This window comes from Mchenga conophoros, linkage group LG11 (genome assembly GCF_057382185.1).
Source record: "Mchenga conophoros isolate Kocher_MC1m ecotype Shallow Benthic linkage group LG11, M_conophoros_male_GT1.1, whole genome shotgun sequence".
Lineage (NCBI taxonomy): Eukaryota > Metazoa > Chordata > Actinopteri > Cichliformes > Cichlidae > Mchenga > Mchenga conophoros.
In genome coordinates, this window is record NC_140536.1 from 28,363,400 (window position 1) to 28,388,655 (window position 25,256).

Consider the following 25,256-nt stretch of genomic DNA (forward strand, 5'->3'; position numbering starts at 1 on the left):
ACAGGTGATCAGTCACATTATATATTATTGCAAAACTCAGTATATTGAAAAATGTTTTAAATGTTTTGAGGTTGCAATAATATTGAATAATGATAATATGAAACTTGACTCATATTATCAAGTTCTTCCTTCCCACTGTCGCCAGTGCTTGCTCAAAGCAGATCGTGTGATTGTTGGAGTTTTCGGTCTATTATTGCAGAGTCTTAACCTTCCAATATAAAGCGCCTTGAGGTGACTGTTGTTATGATGCCATATAAATAAAACTGAAAAGAAAAAAATGTAAATAATTCAAGTCACTGAGGCATGAAAGCTGCGATGGCATTGTGACTCCTTTCAGTGAACACTTCCCCCCCGGATAGTTTGTATTATTCAGTCCTTCTCCTTAAACCTAAACATAATCTACTTCCAACAGTCTGGCTTCTTTGTGTTGTGGAGCTCCTGCATACTTGTGATCCTTAAAAGGTCACCGCTACACAAAACGCACTACAGAGGCGACATTTTCACATGACACTCTGCAAACACTGGGAGAAACCCTGGAGACAGACCTCACCGCCTGTGTCCCAGAATTAGAAACAGTCAAGTCTTCACTCACCTGTATCGTTCACCTTCTCGTAGCTTTCCCTGCTATATTTATGTAAATGCAATTCCTTTCACATTTCTCGGCTGTCACGTCTGTTCACAACCTTCCCAACATTGCACCTACAGAGGTTTATTTGACTGTACATCATGCTTTTGTGTTGTGAAACGAGCATTAAATCCACAGTCACGTTACATGTGGTGACAGAGTTTGGTGGCACCTCAGAGGACTAGTCTGCTGTAACAGAAAATAGGCAGGGGCACTTTTGTAAAATAAATAGATAAATAAAACAACAACAACGTGAGTAAAAAAAAACATCATGTAATGGGTTCATTCAAAGTTCATTTGTTCATAATAGAAGTGCGTTTGTAAACCGTTTGGCCTTTGGGGGCAAATAAAGTTGATTTAGCGGTATTGACAAAACATTGCAAGATTCGAGTCGTAGTTTGCTGGAATAGTTATGTGCTGTCCTGCTGATGGAACATCAGGCGGCTACTGAAGCTCCAGCCTCAGGCGAACATTCACGCAGGGCATGTGCGAGTGTGTGCGTGAGCAGGGGTTTGTGCTGTGCACGTGCCCTTCAGGGTGGTTATGTGTATCTGTAATCAGGATAGCACATATGTGTGTGTGTGAGCGAGTGTTTGCTTCTGAGACAGATTGCTTGTGTGTGAGATGGGGTTGGAAAAAAAGCAGAAGCAATAGTGGTGTAGATGGAACAAAGGGATGAAACCCCTGATAATATTGGAAACACTCTGAGAGGTGGAGGAGGAGGAGACCAGAAGGGAGCAAGAGCAGTGAGCCTGTGTAGCCACTGAGGGGTTATCTGGCTCCTTTTGATGATTTTGAAATAAGAAACATATTCGCTCCATGTTACCGCCAGCACTGAGCGCTGTTCATACTGCACTCTTCAGAGCCATGATTAGAAGACTTTGTAAAGAGCGTTTTAACAAACAGAACAAAGTTTGTCAGTGGGGTGGTTAAACTTGAAGACCAAAATGTGGAACCATTTAGGTGTATTTGAAATTTGAGAATCAAGTCTTGTACCAGCAGGATGGTTTATGTCACGAGAACAGAAAACGCTGACTCCAGTCAGTGTTTGTTCCTTGTTTGGTTATAAAAAGTTGTGAGGTCATGTGGACAATCATGCAAGCTGGGATGCTTCATTATGACAAATAAAATATAATTAAAAGAATAACCGTGCAGTTTTTTCCTATTTTTTGTGTTTTGAATCTGTGTGTGTGGTCCTATGAGTTATTGGAAAAAAAAACCCTCTTCAATCTGCTGATGCGCAATTTGTCAATCTTGTATCACTTTCCAGATATTTTAAGGAGACTCTAGTACTCTCTGGTACTTTCTGAGCCACCATTGGGTGTGCAGCTCTTGCAGGCTGCAGAGCTTGCACCCAGTTACGTGCTGTCCCACATGCTCTGCTTTCTACAAGATTTAAAGTCCTTGCTGATGTGGTTGAGGCACCAGGTGGTGAAGCAGCCTGTCAGAAGGTTCTCTGTGGCGTTTCACTTGAGGTCCACTGGGATTTGAGGCCTTAGGCTGAAGGGCTCGAGGGTTCAGTGGTGCTGTCGGGCCTTTTAATCGACAGTATTTCCGTGACTGGTTTGTATCAGGTTCATGTGAATGTGGATTCCAGGGTATTTGGAATTGTCCTCACTTTCCAACAGTGTGCTGCTTGGGTTGTTTCCAAGCAGTTATTATTTATTGGACATTAGTCTGATTTGTGTTTTTGCTCACTTAGTCCAGTTAAACTCTTCTGTTCTCCTGGGGAAACACCAGTCTTTTTAGAGCTTTCTATTCATTTGAGAAGAATTGCCTGCTCTGGCTGAAAACAATGCTGGGCTTAAGGATAGTTAAACGCCCAGCAAAGGTCAAGTAATAATTCTCTGCAGCTTCATCGCCCTGAAATGTACACGTAGTGATCTAAATACTGATTATAGCGGCTTTAGAGATCAAAATGTATTTCTTTGAAACTCGTCTTTATTCCCAGTTACTCTTGGAGCTACGGACAGATCTGCCTCAGTGTGACACAAATTGTTGTCTGCATAGCTTTGTAGTCATGTGATCAAGTCCTGGAACAAACAAAAACCTAAAAACATCAACCTGATGCTGCAGTGACTGCCTTTGTACTGTACATGAATGCAAGCTAAATAAGTAATGCCAGTTTCAAAGCCAGAGCTTGCATTTGCACACACTGCTGAGACTGTGTGTGGGTCTACTGGTATCATTTCACTTCCAAATTTTTTGATTACTTCCTTGATTGGCTTGATCTTGCTTAAGAGGTGTACACAGTCAGGATGGACACAAACTAAAGGTAATGTGAAACAGGTCACACATCCTCTGATTTTTTGTTAAAGCTCCCACGTGAAGTCGTTTGCTGCAGAGGAAGGATGTAACACAAAACCCTGCTACTGACACTATTCCATTTCATTGTTGTATCTGGTTTCAGGCTCCTTGTTTCAAAAACATCGAAGAAATGGGACAATCTGTAAAATAAATAAAAGTGTTACCTGGAACGTTGTCATAACTGTTTTACTTAAGATATCACTCTGTCTCTCATCCCTTCTCCCATTTTTCCTTTCCTTCCTGCCACCCCGTGTTTCCGAAATATGTATCTCTTTATCACAGGCGACATTGCAGAATAGGCCTGTCTGAAGGAGGTAATGATTTTTTTTTTTTGTTCTTATTTCTGCGTTGAGAGGGATCAGAGTAGTGCTGGTTATCAGGCCATTTATTACCCTGCCAGCTCGCCACTCAGCTGTCTGGGTAAATGCAATCTCTCCTGATTCACACAATTACCCCAAGATAGAGAGAGGAAGAGAAATATCTCTCACAGTAGCATTGTGGGACAGAAGGAGTTTAGGGAAATACACAGAAAGGCTACCCGAGTGCAGTCTGTGTCTGAACACGAGTTGTTTGTTTGGAGAATACGTGTACTTTTTGTCTCCTACAACGGAAATAAATGTCAGAAGCATTCATCTCCACTCTGCTGAGTGTGAAATCTTCTGTTATCACTTCATTACATACACAATCCAACTGCATTAAACAGTTTTACGAGAGCTCATTGATCCTATATAGTTTTCCAGATTTATTTATGAAATGAAGCTTCTCGTTAGCTTTGGAGAGCTGGCGAGACCAAAAGACTGAAGAAGAATTGATTTATACATTTGGACGCAATCACAGTTTCTGTCATGAGAAGAACAAAAATATTAATTTGTATGAAAACTGATTGAATGTCGATGCCGATGCACTTTTGCTTTTTAAATCAATAAAGTGGTATGATGTTATATAGACTGAATATATAATGGCTTTCTACTTTATTGCTCCACTATTTCTCTAGTTTCCTCACATATGCACTCGTCAGATTGTTAGGTTTTCAATCAGCCAGTGACATGGCAGCAAGTCAGTGCATTTATGCACTGTAGGCATGGTCCAGATGACCTGCTGAAGGTCAAACTGAGCATCGGAATGGGGAAGAAAAGTGATTAAGGTTAATCTAAATGTGGCACATTTGTTGGTGACTGACAGGCTGATGCAACCCGTTACCGATAGCGTGTCCATTTCACGCTTTGCCTCTCCAAAACATGAACAGGACACGCATGCAGAAGCTGCAGTAACAGAGGGAGATATTTTATTTCAAAATTAGATTATTTTCATGTATGTTACAGTCTCCAGATCTCAACCAATATAGGACCTTTGGGTTGTGGTGGAACAGCAGATTCATATCAAGGATGCGCAGCTGACGAATAAGCATCAGCTTTGTGATGTTATCGTGTCAATATAGACCAAACCCTCTGAGGAATGTTTCCAGCACCTTGTTGAATCTGTGACATGAAGAATTAAAGCAGTTCAGAAAGCAACAGTGGTAGAAAGCTGTACCTAACAAAGTGGCCAGTAAATGTATATTAATCTACACAGTGGAAGTAACGTGTTTTGCTTAAGAACACCTCGACATATGATTTCACTACCAACCCTGAATATTAATGGACAAAGTCCTGAACCACAAAATAAAATGACTGATTTATTGTTGTTGTCTATGTGGTTTATATTTTTCAACCATAGCATTGATTCTCTTTCTCGTATATAATGTGATATTTTATGGAGATAACATGTACGCTCAAATTCTCGGCACGAGTTAGATAGCAAAATCAATACCCCTAATGTGTTCATACGTTCAGTATTAACTTAGAGCCAGCAGACAGCTAGAATTATTTAACACATAGACTTAAAGGGGAAACAACTCTGTTGAAATGTAATAAAATCTGCCTACCAGCACCTCTATAGATGATTAGTGAACATATTATATTTGGTTTCCTTCAGAAACCCAGAGTGTAATAGGTTGTGATTTTTCAGGGGCTATGTGAGGTAAATCTGGCAACCTAACAGTGACACAGGCAAGTGGAGCCTCTAAGGCGGTAATCCTGCATGCAACCTGTGCTACAGCTTGTAGCTTTTACACTATTATTTGGATTCAAATGACACAAACAGGACATAAATTGTTAATTACTGAGCTGCTGAAAGGCAGATGTCAGTACTTTGCAACGAGCAAGGATAACTGTTTTATCCTGTTTGAAGTCACTGACAGAGTCACTCTTGGCATGAAAAGTGTTTAATAAATATAGAATGATCCCTTTTTATTGGAATCAACTGATCATAGTTATGTATAGTGAATTAGAGTGATACTGTCTGATATTTAACCCACCCTGTACAACCCACAGATATGATCTCTTTATCTTTTCAAGCTGAGATGAATCATAAATCAAATGAAATCATCTCAACCATAAAAAAAAATGTCTCTCCTCTCCTCTCCTCTCCTCTCCTCTCCTCCGTTTTGGGACACTCTATCCTGTGCTAATGTACACTGCATTCTGTTTCACCAGTACAGTGGGAGTCATCAAAAACTGCAAAGAAACAGGCCACATTTCTCCCCTAGCCCAGCACTTTTGCGTGTCTGCAAGTGTGCATGTGTGTATGTATGTGTGTGTGTATGTGTGTGCCTGATGAGAAGAACTGCTCAGCAATATTTAGCGTTACTGCGACAGAACAGCTTTAGGACGGAACAGAGACTCACCTTCAGGAAAGACGAAATAAGAGGCAAAAAGGGACAGAGAGTGGGAAAGAGGCAGAAATGTGATTTTTGACACTTGAAATATTTTGTTTTAAGTTTTAAGTGAGGAAAAAAAACCCCACCCAAACCACATGATAACAATAAAATTATAACACAAATAATAAGTTAAATGTAATGCTGATACACTAAGTGATACTGAAAGATGCTTAAATACTGCAGATGTGTAGTCACACAGGGGTGAGATATGATAATGAGAGATACATCTGAAAAAATTAGGTCTGTTTATACAATGATGAAAAACAAGTGGACCTGCACATGCTGCCTGCCTGTCGCATGGCTGCCTGTACACCCACCTACATCCACCTACACACATCCTCACTCAAAATGTACACAGAGCAGATGGGCAGCGTCTCTGTGTTTGGTGTACAACACAGGTGTCGTCCTTTGACGTGGCACCGCGGCAATTAAAATGCACCGGACATCTATCACGACTAACCTCAGGCCTGACACACACACACACACACACACACACACACACACACACACACACACACACACACACACACACACACACACGTTAAGCCAGTTTTTTTTTCTTTGCTCAAGATTCAAATTAAAGGATTTGCTTTAACAGGGTTTACAGTGTGCACACACACAGAAAAACAGGGGAAGATGGAAGAAAATGTTACCTTAACAGTGGATGGATCACTCTTTACGTAACGACAATACTGCCTCATTTTCTATTTTTAGTTTAAAACAAAAATATATAGAAGGTCTTTTTCTCTGGCACTATGAATCATTATCAGTCTTATAATGTAAAACAAACATCATGACATGATTACAACAGGAGTGAGTGCACCCCTGAGCAAGATTTTTTACATGTTACGTGATTCAAAGTCGTATCGGCTCCAAATACCTGTCTAATTTCAAAATTGAAGAGCACGGTTTTCCTTTAAAGTAAAAAATATTTCATTCTCTTTAAAAAATGCTTTAGGAAAACTATATTGTTAAACAAGTGGAAACCCAACGCAGTGAAACTAACTACACCTGTGATTAAAAAAACATCAGTGAAACAAAAAGGAGATGATGGTGTCTGTATCTCTGCACTGTGCTACTTCATCGAAGAGAATTAGCAGAGGAATTGAAAACTCCAACCGCAAGACTTCACAAAAATGGAAAAAGGATACAAGAAGATCAATGAGCCTCTAAAACCCCTCCCCAAAAATCAGTGGTGCTCAGCTCCAGCAACAATCAGGAGGTATACAAGTAGCTATAGCGCCAGTGGCTGTCCATGGACTACTGCACAGTCCGGCTCTTTGCACAACCGTTATCAGTGGAAGTCAGAGTCTCTGTGACAGCTCGGACAGTGTGAAGGACATTGCATAATGTCAGCCTCTGTGGATGCTGGTGGAGAAAAATACCTAAAACAAATGCTTTGGGTGCTCTTTGACAGAAACTACAAGGTTAAACTTTACTAAAACAGTAATGCAGTCACAGGAAGGAGGCAAGGGAACTCCCCTTAAATTATGAGGAGTGTAATCACTTCTATTTCTACTGCAATAATAAATAAGACACACGAAGGTACACGTTTTACACCATTCAAACATTTCAAACAGTAAGTACACACATATATATATTCCTCACAAATTAAAAACCTCCCTAAAAATAAAGTATGCCGCTGTTAGCGAAGTGTGAGGATGACAGCAGACAGAGAACACCCAGAGCTTTCCACTTTTGACTACAGTTCACACTCATGTACTTTGCAGGGAAATATCTTTAGAAATTACTCTCACGTCCTGGGTCTGATACAGACACAATGAGTGACGCCTAGCATGCTTTGGCATTTGAATTAAGAGTAAAACTAATTTTCAATATGCTGAATGTCAACTAATACTTAATCTAAACACATGAAGCACTTTAAACCTTTATGCATGAGTCTGAAGTGTGCCTGTGTGTACTAAGACCTGTTTCAGTGCATCGGATGTGTGTGTGTGTGTGTGTGTGTCTTATTAGGCCATATGTGTTTGTCAGCGTGTGTATGTGTGTGGACCCACATATCCACTAGTGATGATGAAACACATTGTTAATGTTGTGGGTTATTTTAGTCGACTGACAGTTGTTGTAGAGGGTGTTGTGTGTTGTGTGTTCATGTGTGAGGCCAGTTGTGTGTGTATGTGTGTATGTGTGTGAGTTTGTGTGTTTAATTGGACCTCCCTGAGCCAGTCTCCAGGTGACGGAACTCATCTGCTCTTTCCCTGATTAAGGACAACAGATGGACACACACACACACAAACACACACACACACACACACACACACACACACACACACACACACACACACAATCCACAGAATGCTTTCACAGTCATGATTTATCATCAAAAAATACTGAACACACAGACTGCACTGGTCACATGGGCTGTAATCAATATAAAGTGCACATACATACAAGTCACACCAAACCACCTTGAACTTCTACACACTTATTTTTGCTCACATGACTCCTCCAGTCCTTAGATATCCATCCACTGAGCTCAAACAAGCTCTTATCATCACTGCAAACAAAGAAAATAAACCCCTCCTTCTCCAAATCTGCCTCTCTAACTTGACATCCGTGTGCTGTCCTTCTCCATCTGTCTGTCTGACAGAGATTATGAGTTAATTTACTTCAAAAGAAAGATTGAAGATTAAAAAAAGTCTTAGTCAAGGATGATCCTCATAGCTAAAAAATAAATAAATATCTGACAAAAATCCCTTTTGTTATGTTTCTGTCATTAGACATAAATAGTCTAAATCTTTAATATTTATCTGGCAAATAATTTTTCCTCACATGTTGATATTCCTCAAATAAAATAGTTTTGGAGCTGTACTGGAGAACAGTACTATTAATCTAATAATTACAATGCGATAATGCAATATTTTTCTCTGAATGAGAAAGAGATGATTGAACACACATTAAAGCATTTATTAAGAAAGTGATGTGTTTATTTAAATTGTAATTAATACCTTTGAAGCTAAATGTTTTTAGCCTCAAATTTCCCACAGATTTCCCACCAATAACCTCTAACACCAGTTATTAAAAGGACAAACTGATCTTTAAGTGTGTTCTCTCTGGATCTGACTTATCCAATGAGGTCCCGCTAACCTGTAACAGATGTTTATCAACTTTCCAGCTGTTCAAAAACGTAAAGCAACACTTTACCTTTAATCTTAGACATTTGCACTTGCATTTAGGCCCAAAGCAACACAGCATTGTGTAATCATTGCGTCTGCCCATGCAAAGCCACATTTTAGATCATGCATGACACTCAAATTTACAACACTGGACTACCTAATTGAAATGATGACTTTCCCCTCTTCCACTTCACAGTGAAATAACCTGAATTAATCTCATACTCATGGAACATGAGTCTAAATACATGTGATTCATTCATCTTAAAAGATCGCTGTTGTTATTACATAATATCAACATCTTGCAGGAAAAGTTTTCAGTGAACTCGGTGTGACTCTGGAGCTGACAGTACTCTACCTTCAGCCACTGTAAAACACTCCATTTGGTCTGCAACCATTTGCCTTCGGGGCGACATTAATGATAATTAGTAGGCTCTCAGCATGCTAGTTAATATTCCGCCGTAAAATCCATGTGATGGGAAAGGAAAGAGAGAGAGAGAAAGAAAAGATACAATATGCTCAAATGTAGGGGGAGACCCAAAAAAACGAAAGTACATGGACTGCTAAGAATCGTGCACAATGGGACAATATTTAAAATTCGTGTTACACGCTGCGATAGCGCAATCAAATCGATGAGCTTAAAAAACCATAACAATAATTTTCAGTCTTATCTCCTCAAAACATGGCGTCTCTCTCTCTCTCTCTCTCTTTCAAACACACACACACACACACACACACACACACACACACACACACACACACACACACACACACAAATGAAGAGAAGGGGAGAAAGGAGAATGAAAGACAGAGAAAGAAGGGGGGGTGATAACAGCTTCAATAAATCATCCGGGCCAGTCGTCGCTCCCCGGGGATGTGGGATGGATTAAATTAAGCACTCCTTCTACTCGTGCGTCTATCCATCCCCCCCATCTCTCTCTCTCTCTCTCTCTCTCTCTCTCTCTCTCTCTCTCTCTCTCACTGCGCCGTATAAATGCCAACAGCTGATCGCGAGACGGCACACTCACGGGAACACCTCGCGGAAGCTGCAAAGAGAGAGACGAGGGGAAGAGAGAGAGAGAGAGAGAGAGAGAGAGAGGGATACAGAGAGGAGAGAAAGAAGGGATGCTGTTGATGCATCCGTCCGCAGGGAGTCTTACTGTGATTTCTTTTTTTTCCTTACCGGCCTGAGTGGTCGTCATCAGGTGGAATAAAGGACTAATTTCTCTGGCAAAGAGGGGAGGACGAGGTGTCCGACCGTTTTTTTTCTCTTACTGAAAAGCTTCCAAAAATTATCCTTCAATTTTCCCTCTTGTTTTCTTCGCATCCCTCCCTCCCTCCTCCTCCTCCTCCTCTCCCTGCTCCATCTCCTCTTCCTCTTCTTTAAAGAGGCCCGAGCGCGTTGCGGGGTGTCTTCCATCGCCTGTTTCGTTTATTTATTTATTTATCTCCCCTGACTGCTCGCGAGCCCTCTGTCCCCTGGTCTGCAGCCTTCCCGCGAGCTCAAAAGAGCACGAGGCAACCCCTTCGCCTCCCCCGTACCCCCTCCCCGCGCCTCGGAGGGAGCTGTCCGGTGCTGAAGTTGCATTTCTTTCCTCCTGTGCGCGAGGACTAAACGGGGCGGACAGACGACAGCGAGAGAGACCGGAGCAGAAGAGGAAGAACACACAAGCGCTTGTTGATCGTCAACTCTTTCACCGGATCAATTCAAGGCTCGCGCTTTCTCCCCAATCTGAAGACAATCTTCCCCCGGCCCGCCGGTCTGATTGGTGTGTCACGGGCGAATCACCACGCTGGCCTGCCTGTCGGCGATCGGCTGTGTTTGCGAGTGTGGGTCGTTGTGTTTGTGAGTGCGTGTGTGTGCGCAGCTTGTCGGTGTCTCACCACCATGCCAAGGTCTTTCCTGGTAAAAAAGGTGAAACTGGATGATTTCTCCACCGGGGCGGATCTGGAGAACGCCTACCGGCACAGGACAGACCTCAGCCTGCGGCTACATGACAAAGGTAGGTCATGCAGCCTACACAGCGCGCACTAACAGGTGTCTCGGAAGAAAATCGATTTCACAGAGGAGGAGGTTGGCGAAGGTGGGAACATGTTTCCGAAATAAGACTGAGACTTCAACAGGATTTACCTGTTGTGCCTTAAAGGGATTCCCTCCTGTGATTGGTCGTTAAAAATTGACCCTGGGGCTTGATACACCGGTGCACATTCCTGCCAACCAATAACTATAAAATGTAAGCGTGAACTCAGAGTGTATCAGCACCGCATTTCGTTTTTTCTTCACCTTTTATCTTGCGTATAGCATCATCTAACATCAATAACCTCTGAAACTTATTGCAGAGTGGCTGGCTACCTGTGGGGTGATGTGGGTGTAATCAAGGCAGATAATTACAAAACATCAGACAGCATAGAGTTACCACACGCTTGTTACTTTTCTCACGGGTAATAAAAGCTTCAAAGCCCTCCACTAATCAGCGCATTGAAAAATATCAAAGTGGAGCAAAGCGTTATCAATAGCACAGACTGTGAAAGAATTGCATGCTGCTTCACTTCTGCAAAAGAGCTCGGACAGTAAAACACAGAAGACCTGTCAATCTCATAAAACTATGCACTCTGATAACTGGATGTTACCACACCGCACAGTCTAAGACTTTATTTACCGGGGTACATAAGTTACATTATCCTCGGTCGAAGCGTTTGGGCTCAACTCTAGGAGTTGAGCTGCAGCCGAAGCGAAAAGGTCACTTGTGAAATCAACTAAATCAAGCGCGTCGCATGTTTCATCGATTCTGGCTTACACCCAGCGGGGTCTTTCTCTCCCTTCGCAGTGTAAATAAGCTTAAAGGAGACAGAAACGGGACAGTGGTTATTCATATCGAGCTCACTTTCACTTGGTTTTAGTCGAAACCCTTTGCGGTTATGCTTCTGCAAGCTCGGGGTGATGTTTGAGATGCACAAGAGCTGCCTCCCATGTAGCTCTGAGTTTGCAGAAAACAATCTGATGAAACATCGTGGTTATCTCCTGATAAGTGTGTGTGTGTGTGTGTGTGTGTGTGTGTGTGTGTGTGTGTGTGTGTGTGTGTGTGTGTGTGTGTGTGTGTGTGTGTGTGTGTAAAAGCTGCATAATGGTCTTCTGACATAAGTCTTCACCTTCGCCTGCAGGTGAAGCATACACATCGTTTTAACGTTGTTTTGTAAAACACTCAGGTTTTTAGTGTTTCCCTGAAACATTGTTTTCTTCTTTGCATATAAAACGAGTCTCATCTCAGGCTCATCTTTCGACGTTGTGCGTGGCCCTTCCCCCTCGTGCTCTGTACAGGTGTGCCTGTCCCAGTTTTGCAGTGTTGGCAGATTTCTGCACCGTGGCTATGACGCTGTAACTGTTGAATGTGGATGCATTTCTTCTCTTATACCATTTTCAGACGTTTCTTTAGCCATATGAGGGTGACTTTTGTAATTATCCTGAAAAGACTCAAAATGATTGGCTGTTTTGTGCTCCTCCAAAGCTGAAAACTTCCGCACAACCTGCAACTATGTGCGTCACATTTTACAGGGGGAAGAAAAGAAAGAGAGCGATGCCTCTGCCCGTGTAGACCGCATGACTCCCGTCCCAGTGTCATCCACAGGCTAACATGTGCGTCCCATGCGCGGACCTGTCTGTGATTCTCAGCACGTAAAGCAAGAAAGCTGTCAGCGATGTATTTATGACGTCGAAGTTAACAAGCCCTGCTAGGTCTCACACGCCATCAGCCGCCTGTTCAGCCTGTCCCGGCCACCTTTTGTCTCCATCCCTAACATGCGATGTTAACAGCTTAATGCAGCTTCTACATGGCTCGGAGCAGAGTCAGCCCACAGCAGAACGCAGTGTTGGGAACAACCTTCTGCTTGAACGAACCGGCTTTGGAATAATTTATGTCCCGCCCTGCGTCCTGTGAGTGAATGATGTGACGGGACGTTGTAGTGGATGTTACATGGCTGTGATCATACGTGCGAGATAGAATATGTGCGTCACATGGAGCTTGTTGCTTGTTCATTACCGAGACTACATAAGTAATAAGCACAGGAATCTACGACGCAGGTGTCCCAAAACCTGTGGTCATTATTTCGTGCTTTCATCACAATAACAGCCTCTCAAAAACATTGATTAGTTGGATCTTATCTTATAGGTTGGTTATTGTTCCAGTTCATTTTTACACTCTATTATGTGATGAACCTAATGTGTTTCTATTGATAGTTTTTGTTGGAGCAGCTTGATATAAGCTCAGCTAATATTGCCACTATTAGCTTGTCTTCAGGGACAATTAAGGATGAATTGGAGCTATTAACTTATCCAACCTGTCGATCCATATTAAAAACATAAACAACAGTGTACAACAAGTGCATTTTGACAAAGGTATTGATTTACGCTTAAATCTAAGAATGTATGACCCATTTGTTTATATATAATGCTGGTTAGTACACATTAAAGAAGTACATATCGTTAGCTTCATAGCATAATTGCCTAAGTCATTTGACTAAGTCAATGACTTAGGCACTTATGCTATGAAGCTAACGATATGTATTATTTTCCACATAAAATTTGAATGAGCGTTATTTTTCTCCAAAAATGCATCAATCATCAGGGAACAGGAGCATAAGCTGACTGTGCTGTGTGTCCCTGTACAGCTTTTCAATGGATTCCTGTAATTAAAGCCTGTCCTCCAAGTCATCAACTCCACAGATTTGTGAAACAAAGAAAAGAAACACCACACCACAAGCCGGTACTGCAGGCCTGCCGTCATCGTGCCCCTGACACGCACTGCACTGGATCTGTCCATGGTGCTGATGCTCATTTTCACACGCTAAATCAGCTCTCTCGAGTTCAGGGTCAGCTTGTGTGCATTTACCATTTACAGAAGAAGTGTCTTGACTGCAGCCTTTGATGGCTAAGGGAAATGTATTGCTGAATTATCCCTGAACAAACCCTAACCCTGCAGACCCTTTCAATACACCGCTAAGGTCCACAGTTATGCAGGCAAGTGACTAACGCTCAGTATTTTAAAATGTCTATTCACATTTTTTTACGTGCAGCTCCTGTTGCTGCTGATCTGCTGTTTGTGAGCTGATTACAGAGACTGTCATATCTGCAAGACAAATGCAGGGATCTGACTTGGACACAGATGTGGCAGTGTTACGGTGGTGTGCTCACTCACATTTGAAAAGCCTCTTAAAATCTATATCTCTACATTTAGAATGAGATGAGGAATAGATCTTACTGTTGCCTTATGTTTCACATACTTTGGTGCCATATGTGGTTTTATTTAAAAGGAAATTCAAATCGGTTTTTCATCAAATATAATACAGTAACACCTGTCATGTCACTGTTTTTTTGTCGTTGTTGCCCATAACACTTGGTGGAGGCTTTCTTGTGTTTCTACAGTAACATGTCAGCAACAAGTTACTGGTGGGATGAACCAGCTGTTTGAAATATTTATCCCTTCTCTATGTCTTTATTATAAACATAAATGCACTCGAGTGGGAAGAAGATTCAGGGGAAAACATCACACAGCTGTGTAAAGCCAGCTGTATATCCCAAATGGCATATTATAATAGTTTGCATCAGTGAGTAAGCGCTTATTTAATTCCACCAATTCAGATTGTGTAATTCTGGTCAGCATACTGAATCTCTGTCATTACTGTATCTGTACTGAAAGATAAGCTTGTCTAGCAGGCTACAGCAGTTTAATGCTAATCTGGACTTATTCATGTGTTTCCTGCAGTTTTCTCCGCGTGCAGGAATTAATGCCCTTCACATTTCCTGTTGGTATGGATCTCTCTGTGATCAGAGAAAATGTTTTGCCACCTTAATCTTAACATAGCAGTTTCTTTACTACCTATCAAGTTATGTCAATAGGGGCACCAGTAACTAATGTTTTGGTCAAGTCCTGTACACCATTAAATTTCCATACCATGTTAAGATGAGCTCTCTTTTCAATATGCTAATACTGTTGTTTGTTTTCCATTAACAGCTGGTTACATCAGTGACTACATCAGCCCTGTTGTGTACGATGGTGAGAGTGACAGTGGCATCAAGGTCCCCTCTCCTGATCCTCTCTACGATGGTATCCACAGTGACTATGGGGCTCCCGACTCTGAGTCTCCTGACAGCCCTGGCTCAGAACTCACGGATGGTTATATCAATGGAGACGCTGCAGTGAGCGAGGGTTACACAGTCGATGCCTTCTTCATCACCGATGGCCGCTCGAAGAGGAAAGCTCTCAGCAGCCCCAGGACCATCCAGAGGCACACCTGTAACGAGTGCGGCAAAACCTACGCCACGTCTTCCAACTTGAGCCGGCACAAACAAACGCATCGCTCGCTGGACAGCAAGCTGGCAAAGAAATGCCCGACCTGCGGGAAGGTGTACGTGTCCATGCCCGCCATGGCCATGCACCTGCTCACTCATGACCTCAAGCACAAGTGCGACGTGTGCGGAAAGGCGTTCAGCCGACCTTGGCTTTTACAGGGCCACATGCGCTCGCACACAGGGGAGAAACCGTTTGGGTGCGCCCACTGTGGGAAGGCCTTCGCAGACCGCTCGAACCTGCGCGCTCACATGCAGACCCACTCGGCCTTCAAACACTTCAAGTGCAAACGCTGCAACAAGACCTTCGCGCTCAAGAGTTATCTGAACAAGCACTATGAGTCTGCCTGCTTCAAAGGCCCCTTCTCTCCTCTCGGCCCCCTAGATGCATGACCCCCCCATATAGATCAAACGAGACAAAACTGCAGACGTGAATTACAATTACCCTTACGGACTTAACTGCAGACACAAACAATATATTTTTGGGTCAGAATGTGACCTTGCTTTCCCTCCTCACCCCTCCTCACTGGCCCTCTGCCCCCTCCCCCACCTCGCCTCCCTTGGAGCCTATTCGTGATAATGAATATGATGAAGATAGCACAATTTTTTCTCCTTGAGATTTGCCCACTTAAGGATTTAACTGATCGACGCATGCACTTCCTCAAAAAACAAAACAAAACAAAACTCTTCACGTCCTCTTCCTCTGTCCATTGAGGATGGAGACATTAATACTGACTTCCTCCTGGCTTCTAGATACAGTATGACTCCGTATATTTTGGAAAAAGGGATGACGATGAGGATGACGACAAAGACAATAGTAAGCCTATAGCTACTAGTTTCCTCCCTGCACTCAAATGCAGTGAAAGTTTTTTCATTCTGATGTTGTTTCTTTTTTGGAAGAATTATAGTAATAATAATAGTAATAATAATGATAATAATGCTCTGCTGCACCAAGTGACCATATTCTCTCCACTACTGAGGTCAAAATACTATTTATTTATTTATTGATTTATTTGTTTTGACATTTTTTTTCTTTTTTATGTGTTTATACTTGATTTGATAACAATGAAAAGTGTTGCCATTTATTTGTTGCACTTTAATTTCTGTATATGTATGTAGGATATTTGCCAACCTCTTTTTACCACTACAGGCCAAAGCATATGTCACTTTTTTGAGTACTATTTTTTCCTATTATGTTGTTAATATCTTTTTTCTTATTAACGTTATTGCATGCAAAAAAAAAAAAAAGAAAACAGAAAAAAATTATGAAAACCTATGCCAACATCATAAAAAGCTTATGATTTTTGCCAAAATCCTATAGCTAGAACCCGAGGGCAATATTATTATTTTTTTCTCTTGGAGCCTCCATAGGACTCTTTAAAAGCAATAATCACTTAATGCATGGTATTTTATGATGAAGTTATGAAGTATTACCTACTACTGTATAGCAGTTTAAAAATCAGGTATGTTTTACTTCACCTATAGTCATAAACAGAAAAAATACTAATATTACAGACATCAGGGAACATGCCAATGTAGTGTTAGAGTATCAAAAAGAAAAGTCCTGTCTTTCCTCTCTTGTTATGCACTGCCTGCCTCTTAGTGAGTAGAACTAATGTAGGATGTAGACTAGAGAGGCTGGGATCAGCTGCCTGCTGGGTGAGAGGCCTATTGTAGGATAACTACTGTATGACCCTGACTGCCCTGCTCTGCAATAGCTCTAGTGATTTAATTGTTAACAAAAACAAACAAGGCCTTACTTTGGCTCAGGCCTTTTCTTAGATTGGATACTTAGATTGGATAATTGGCCATACATCAAAATTCAGTGGTTTACTGATGTTTATGAGATGGCAAAATGACACTTAAATGCGTTTAAACAGTATTTCCTGTCACAGTCGGCCAAGTTTAATAACACCAATTTTATCTTTATGTTAAGGTTAAAATAGCAATTAGATTGGATAAATATGCAATAAGATATCCATCACCCTTAATTGACAGCTAGCATATATGACATGCAGCTGCTATCTGTTAACAACAAAGTTTAGTTGAAGTTGAACCAAAGTCGACTTCAGCCGAAATGCAATTACTCATCTGCTCTTCCGGTTCGCTTCCAACCCATAAAGCGTGCTTTCTTAAACCACAGGAACAGCATGCACTTTAGCTTGATGGTCAGATTGCAGCTTAGCTACAACTGTTGTAGATACACCAGACTGAGTCCTGATTATTCTGCAGTAGTCCCCACTCACCCCTACTGGGCCAACTGAAGGGTAACTCTAAGATCGAGAAACCTACGGACAGGCTAACTTTAATCAACCCCGACCCCATGGAAGATTTAACCTTTAATCTAGGTGGTCAATACCAGTGTTGCTGAACCCAGTTCTCTGCAGCTCAGAAACCTTTTCTACAGATTCATGGAGCTTCCCAGGAGACAGACTGAGGACACACAGATTTGCACAGGAAAATGTTTGTGTGTTCATCATAAAATGCAGCACGTCGACATCGTAATCTCGCAAAGAAACATAAACACGGGTGCACAGATGCATGGGTGCACGTCCTCACATGTGAGCACGCGGTGCCTGCTGACGAGCCATTTGGGGTGACTAAACTTTTGTGTACAGTGAAGCTTGAGCAATTAAAAAAATAGAACAGGTTTAATATTCAGATGTGAATCTTTAACAAAGAAAGCTTTTTGTAATTGCAGTGCTTCCTCAGACACTCAGTGTAAGTCCGGACTGGCCTGTATTGAACACAGTTTATAAGGGCACACGGACAAAAGGACAGCACGGTTATGTGGATGCATTAGCTAAACAAATTTTTATCTCAGAGATGAATGATCAAAGGCAGCCATGGTTGACAATTTTATAAAGTCAAAAAGTCTACAGTTTGTGATAAATGCTTTGCCGCACAATAACACAGTACAATACAATTATATTTTCCAAAGAAACTTTTTTTAAAGGCAATATTAAAGGAAGCACTTCTGTTGTGACTGAGGGAATCAGTGTGTGAGTCAGCAAATTGTAGGTCTTATCTCCTTTCTTGATGTATGAACTAGATTTGAGCTGCAATTACTTGAATTGTATCAGATGATTAGTCATAGCGCTCCAGTCTGTTATGGCCGAGCACTTTTGCCTTTTTACGTATGATTTTGGCCAAAATACCCAACAACAGTTATAAATACAAAAAAGGCAAACAGCTGCAAAAACAGTGTTAAAAGCATGATTGCGATTCCCTTTACGCAAAGAGAACAAAAGCATCACCTTTATTTTTCTACACACGTTTCTCAGACACTGATAGTAGACGTAAGAATAGGACAAAAAAGGGTGAAAGTATCATCTCTGCAGTTTCTCTGTTTACTTATCCCAAATTGTATCATTGTAAACTCTGGTTGAAACTTTGCACTGTAGTCTAAATGTATTAGGGCTAAAGTGGACGTGTGGCTATTAAGTGGTTTTTAAAGGAGAAAGGATTCGTTTTGAGTCTGTTTGTCTGTGTGTCTGTCTCTGGCCAAGCTCCTGGTCTGGCCTCTTTAAGCACTTCCATTTTAGTCATCTCCACCCTAAAGAAAGTAGCACAATGAAACTAACTAGAATTCAGGTAGAGAAGAATTAAAAACCTTGTACTAGCTTGACCTCTCTTCTTTTTTGTATTTTCAAGTTAAAGAATGGTAATAAACCTAAATAATCATTTATTGCAAGAGGGTTTGTAAAGAATCCTTTGGATTGAGACATTTTTACTGCTGTATAGTGATATCTGACACACCTTACCTCAGGAGGGTTGGATCTCTGTTGCAGAGTGAGGACCTCCTGGGTTTTTTTGAGCCAGTATTCAGACAATGTAAGCACAATGAACACAAAGCATTTTGTGGCACTTCATAATAAAGAATAATCTTAACGAACCAAGGCAATTTGTTGTAGTCTGTGTCATGTCTTAAGAAATATGTATTTCCTACTATCCAAGATAATAGAAATCAGGAAGTAATTTGACCTGCAGGTAATGGACACTGTGTTAATTGATTTAGTTATTAAAATTCCTGTTAGCTTTTTCTTCTTCTTCAGTTCATGCTGTTGCAGTGAGTTTGCCTTTTAAGTCAAAAGAGTGCTCAGTTCATTTGCATAGAAAAACACTTGCTCTGATTAAACAGCCCATACTTTGCATTAGCTTTGTCAATATTGTATATTTAGACAGGCACTGGGCTAACATTAAACTCACAGCTGACTTGATGGTTAAATATGTTCACCGTGATAACTCTGTATTAGGACATTAAACACTTGTTAAGTAGGGGAATGTTGGACTTTTTTTTTTTCAGTAAGGCATTTGTTAATAACCTTATTGGATAAATCGAAGTCAAAGATAACAAAACCAACAAACCCTGATTGATGCTCAGAAGCATGTGATCCAAAATTATTTCCAAACCAGAGAGTAGACCCCCGAGGGAACAGAAAAAGCATGGATTTATAGACCTACAGTCCTAAATGTTTGAGACAGTAGTCTAGTCACTTTTCATCCCTAAAAAGTACTATGTGTGCTACTTTAACTCAAAGCTTTTGCAACGTAAACTGCAAATGTGACAACGCTGTTTTCATGTGCCGTGCTATGCCAGAATGAATCCCATCACTTCCTCCCCTCAGCTTGTTTCATTCACGCTGGAAAAAATGCAAAAAACCCCAGTCTGATTGTTTTATATTACATCTGTTTCTCTGATAATGGACAACACATTAAGCATGCACTACAGTACAGCTGCAGCTGTAAGTCTGCTCCACTGTATCAATCATGTGGTAGCTCATCCTTAAGTGAAGTAACAGTTCAGCCCCGATGTTTGCTCCTAGTAAGCACAGACACTCCAAATCTATTGTTGCTATGCCAACACCTGTGGTATCCAAGGCAATAAACTATCTACAGTATCTATAGTGGTAAACTACCTGAACTGCTTCAACAAAGACACAATGCAGAACCCTGCAGCTTTGTGGAGTATATTTGCCAACCCTAAACAGAAGATTGGTTTCTCAGCAGTTGTATGAAGACAGAAAAGTGACTGCCCACGCCTATGAATCACCTTCTCCTCTCCCAACCTTGCCTTTCAACTTCCCCTCTGATCCTCTTGGTTTTCTCTTCCACCTCTGTGCCTCCTCTTCCTCCTTCTTCACATCTGGGTTTCCTTTCCTCCCCCCTCTCATCTCCCTCCCCTTCGCCGGCATCACCTGTTTGCTTCTCTCACACATCTCTCTTCCTTCCCTTTTCACTTGTCCTCTACCATCCCTCTTCCTCCTGCCACCTCTCTTTTCTCTCTCCTGCCGAGTCAAACCAGGCCACCAGGCCTTTGAGGACCTGAAAGTCATTTAACTCCTGGTAGATAATAAGTCTTAGAATATAGCTCCTCTCAGATAATAAGCTTTATCACTTGATTGCTCTGCACGCTCCCTACTGTCTTTAGATTCATGTCCAGGGACCTACTCAAGCGAATCACACTATTTCCTCCCTGGCAAGTCAAATTAACACTGTGTGTGTTGGTGTGTGTGTGCATGTGTGTATCAACCACTACTTGTAACAGGAAGTGAAGGACTGCTGAGGGTGCAAAATAAAATCAAAATACCACAGGTTATATTCAGATAGTTCACATTTGATCTGTGAAAACTGTAGTTAAGTTTAAAGGTCCCCAGTAGTGACATTAACCTCTTCACTTAACCTCACGCTGACTTTAATTTCGATGGCATTTGATAACAGCGCAGAAACCTCTACACCTGCCCTCTTTTCCACACTCTTTTACTTTCTTTGATGTCATCGTTTCTGCTGTCCACCTCCACCCGTCTTTCTCCCACATCGTTTAACTCTGTGAACCTTTCAACACTCCTATCCTCACAAAATGCACTTTGTCATTAGTATTTGACTTGATCACCATGTTTTTGATGCAGGCTATGTTAATTCTAATGCAAAAAGTAACTAAAAATGATGACACTGTCAATTAACAATAGTATATCCAGTCAGAACGCGTGTACATTTTTTGACTTTCGTTTTGAAGAAACGTACTGGGTCTGTCACCTCTTGCACCCAACTTATAGTGAAATGGCAATAGAACCAAATCAGTCTGGTGTCAGTTTGCAATTGAGTGGAATCAAGTTGGAGACTGTATGCAATCTGTTTGTGATAAGTGAAAATTGCAAATATGTTGACATACACAGAGAAATTCACACTTAACAGAAATTTGTTGGAATCTGTTTGTGTTTATAAATTACATGTCAATACTTTGTGAACCTTCACCAATCTGTCTGAGAGTGATTGCAGTGATTGGAGACCGATTGCCTCCCACTACTCAACCTGTGGTCAGCCAGTGGTTGCAAACTCAGCTCAGTTGGTTAACTTGGAGTCGGTCGCTGAAAGTGAAAAAAATCTTTGTGATCTCCGGATAACCATCAATTTCTCTAAGTCCCACGGAGGTTGTCATCCTATTTTTCTTTCTAGTGTGTCCTGGCTGTAAAGGAAACTGTGCTTTGGAAGTTTTGCTGACTCATGCGATTAGTTCAGCAAGATCCAACTTGGATCAAAGGATTTTGCCAAATGTCCATCGTTAAAGAAAAACTCTCGGCCTGACCCGGACATTTAGAGTGAACCTAATTCCTCCATGCTGTCTCCTGCAGAGCAGGTCACACCAGGTATCAGGGAGCAGAGTCTGTCGTGTGATCAGCTGCGGGAAATGTTTTGCAAGTTGAAAAAGTACAAATTTAACGAGCACATTATTCATCATTTCATTTCACTTCCTCCCATCTCGTTATATGAGGTTGTGCAGTGATAAGTCCGGCTTCCTCTGGGTTCTGTGATGTCATCTGTTAAAACAGGCATCGTAATGTGCTTTATGGACTAAGTAGTGCCATGCTGTGCAGGGAAAACGCGTATTAATTTAGAAAATGCCTTAAATGATGAACAAGCTGAAATGTGATCAGACCGAAAAATTTAGCTTCAACAGTATTTTTCATTTTGCTTTAGTGTGTTACCCTGCACTTCTTAACTGAAGTCCAAATTAACTTTGTTGAATGTGATAAAGCAAATGTAAATATGCGCTATTCTTACAATGAAGGTATACTCATAACTGCTATGGGCAAAAAGATGAAGGCAGCATTGCTGTTCCTCATCTGATCTGATAAAGATTTGCAGTTTTTCTTTAACGCTGCCTTTGTAATTGAGTTTTAGGCTCGAAATTTTACAAGTGATCCTAATGAAACACACCCTCCCAGAGCTGCTACCATCATAAATAAGGCTATGTTGCACCACTTCGATATAATCCCATGCGGATATGGATAAATAAACAGTACGTGCATCTACTCCACAGATTAGATTTGCATCCTGCTTTATCAGCAGGCAAACAGTGAACAGTAAAATATCTGTATCCATGTAGCTACAGCTTCCCCACCCACTCGTGCACGTTGTCAAGAGCAAAGTGGTGTAGGACAGGGTTGTGAATGTTCTCACCACATCCGAGGCTATTTGTAGAAATGGCAGCTGTCATCAGAAACATCAACAGGCTGAGAAAAAGTGCTGTTCACAACTCTGGTAGGTGGAGGTGTAGAAGGAGCAGAGGGGAGATGTTGAGCTCAAATTTCTCAATTTATCACCAAGCAGTTAATGAAATGCAAAGCTGCAGAAAGGAGTTTCCTGTCATGACTTAGTGATTATGCCATTAGCAAAAATAAATATATACAACAGACAATACTGATGTAGTGAGATAGCTGGGGAATGATTCCTTTCCTTGTTTCTCTTTCTTCTGTTCTTTTGCAGTTTTTTCTCATGCATGCTGCTGCAAACAGATAACATTTTATTATTATTTTTATTTATTTCTTGACAGCTGACATACTGTGATAGCAGCTTTACACATTTATGCCATTATTATTAATGCTTCTTCGCACCAAACAACAATATTCAGGCAAGAAAAACATATTTAAAACATTTGCAGGAGGAAACAGGATGGATGCTGCTAGGAAACCTAATGGCTAAAGAACTTCTTTAATATGTAAGATGCATTCAGGAGACACAGTGTGCAACGTATCTTACCTGTAGCTTGCGTACGTTACACAGTAGGGATGTTAAAATGTGAGTTCAACAGCTTTACTCAGTCGGATGGTTGCAGCGATATTGCGAGCACGTCTATGTTTAAATTCTTTGTGCAGTCATGTGCATGTGTGTTCATCGTTGTTCGGCCAAAGGCGATGTGGTTCGCTTACAGTGGATGATTTATTGTTTTAGCAAGAAGACAAAACTGCTCCAAGGACAGCTGCGGGGCCAGAAAATAAGTGAGCTGAAAAGGCAAGCCCGTATTATTTCTACAGCAGTGTCAATCAAATGGTTTCACTACCAAGCACAATGTGTCGAGCTGGTGACAGTCATGAAGACAGAAGGGAAAACTAAGCTCAAGTCCAACTAAAAGTCCAGACATCATCATGACATATGTTATTTGTAACTCCTAATTCCCAACTTCTGTGGTGCACTGCAGGCAGCACATCTGATGTGTCAGCAGCAGCGGTGCTTGCACTTACAGCGACGGGAGACGCCGATATGTTTTATTTATTGTTTAGCGGCCTGCTCTGAAATGTCCTTCACTCATTTACCGAAATGTATGTTTTTGTATGCACGTGTACATGCGCGACAACAGCATTTATTGTTTATTCTCTGAAATTACATAAAGAATGTTAAGGTTGATTATTATTGCTCCATTTAATGCTACATTTAGAGACTCTGCAAGAACAAGGACACTTGCTGTTTCTCCTCGTTGTCGTGAGGAAACACAGCACAGCAATAATGCTGCTGTTTCAAAAGCCGCAATTACTAAAGCCATCATCATCTTGGGTGTTGGTTTAGCTCACTGGATATGAATCCACCCCGAGGCCCACCTTGTCCTGGTCTTTCCACTGTCCAGTTTATTTGAAAAAACAAGAAAAACCAAACAAAAACATGTTTTTTTAAAAGTCATCATATTTGTTGCCACATAAATCAGCTTCAAACATGATAATCTCTGTTGCATTTAGCAGCAAGAGTGGCTGTGAAACTGTCTGTGACACTAGAATAAGCTCTGTTATTAGTTAAGTGATAGCAAAGCCCTTGATGAAGGAGCCACTTGTGGTGAAGCATGAATGGAGCAGCTGATGCCATGTAGGTGCTCTGCCTGAACACAATGCCTCATTAGCAAAGAAGTGCAAAAAAATCTGATGCTGAAAACCCCACATAAAAAAATACCAAATTATTCATCGTGTCACTCAAAAATTTATAAGAGTCTTTTATTTGACTTGGACACTGGAAGAGAGCATGGGCTTGCCTCTGAGCTGTGTAGTTAAGCAAATACTCCCTTAGAGAGAGCAAGAGGAGACAAGAGAAATGGGCAAAAGAGAAAGAGAGAAGGTGGGAGGAGAAAGAGGGAGAAGAGGAAATGAAACAGACACAGAGAGAAAGCACTTAGGGAGCTGAGCAGAAAGAGAGAGGGAGAGAGAGAAAGAGACCGAGTGAGTGGGCAAGAGAGAGATAGAGAGGGAAGGAGGCGGGGTGGAGGGGTAGAGGTAGCTCGGGGAGGAGAGGAGGGAGACTTGACCCAGATTGGGAACCTAACAGCAGCAACAGCAGCAGCTGAGTGAGCTGGTGAATGTTTAATAGCGCCAACCACTTGCACGCTGACACACATACACATGCACACATCCATCCACCCCCACACACAGAGAAACACACAGACACTGTTGACTAGGACTCTTGTTGCTGGAGTTAAGCTCGCGCCTGTTGAATCACTTTACAGTATGTGGAATGAAAAGAACAAAAACCCCTACCATGCACCGGATTTACTGGTGATACTGGTGGGTAAGGCTGTAAGCGGAGCCCACATCTGGTTCTGCAGGAGCACAGGAATCAGACTCAACGTGGAAATCTTCCACCCAACATTTGCAACATTATGATATTTACATATTTATTTTTTGTTATCAGCACTCTATTAGCTGCCCAGAAAAAGAACAGAACAGTAAGGATGCTATTTGTCATGGGGTACCTGTGCTGTAAGTGTTTTTTCTGCTATGACATTGAGTTACACACACACACACATAGGGTGAGTCTATAGAGTCAAAG

The 25,256-nt window shown here is 41.5% G+C and overlaps 1 protein-coding gene across 1 annotated transcript; it reads left to right on the top strand.

Moving 5' to 3' along the window:
- Positions 1-9,847: 9,847 nt before the first annotated feature.
- LOC146564427 (transcriptional repressor scratch 1-like) lies at positions 9,848-19,071 on the top strand. The gene is made up of 2 exons (XM_085292227.1): positions 9,848-10,827; positions 14,833-19,071. The coding sequence occupies exons 1-2, from the start codon at positions 10,713-10,715 to the stop codon at positions 15,558-15,560; spliced, it is 843 nt and encodes a 280-aa protein (XP_085148353.1). The 5' UTR covers positions 9,848-10,712; the 3' UTR covers positions 15,561-19,071.
- Positions 19,072-25,256: the final 6,185 nt, after the last annotated feature.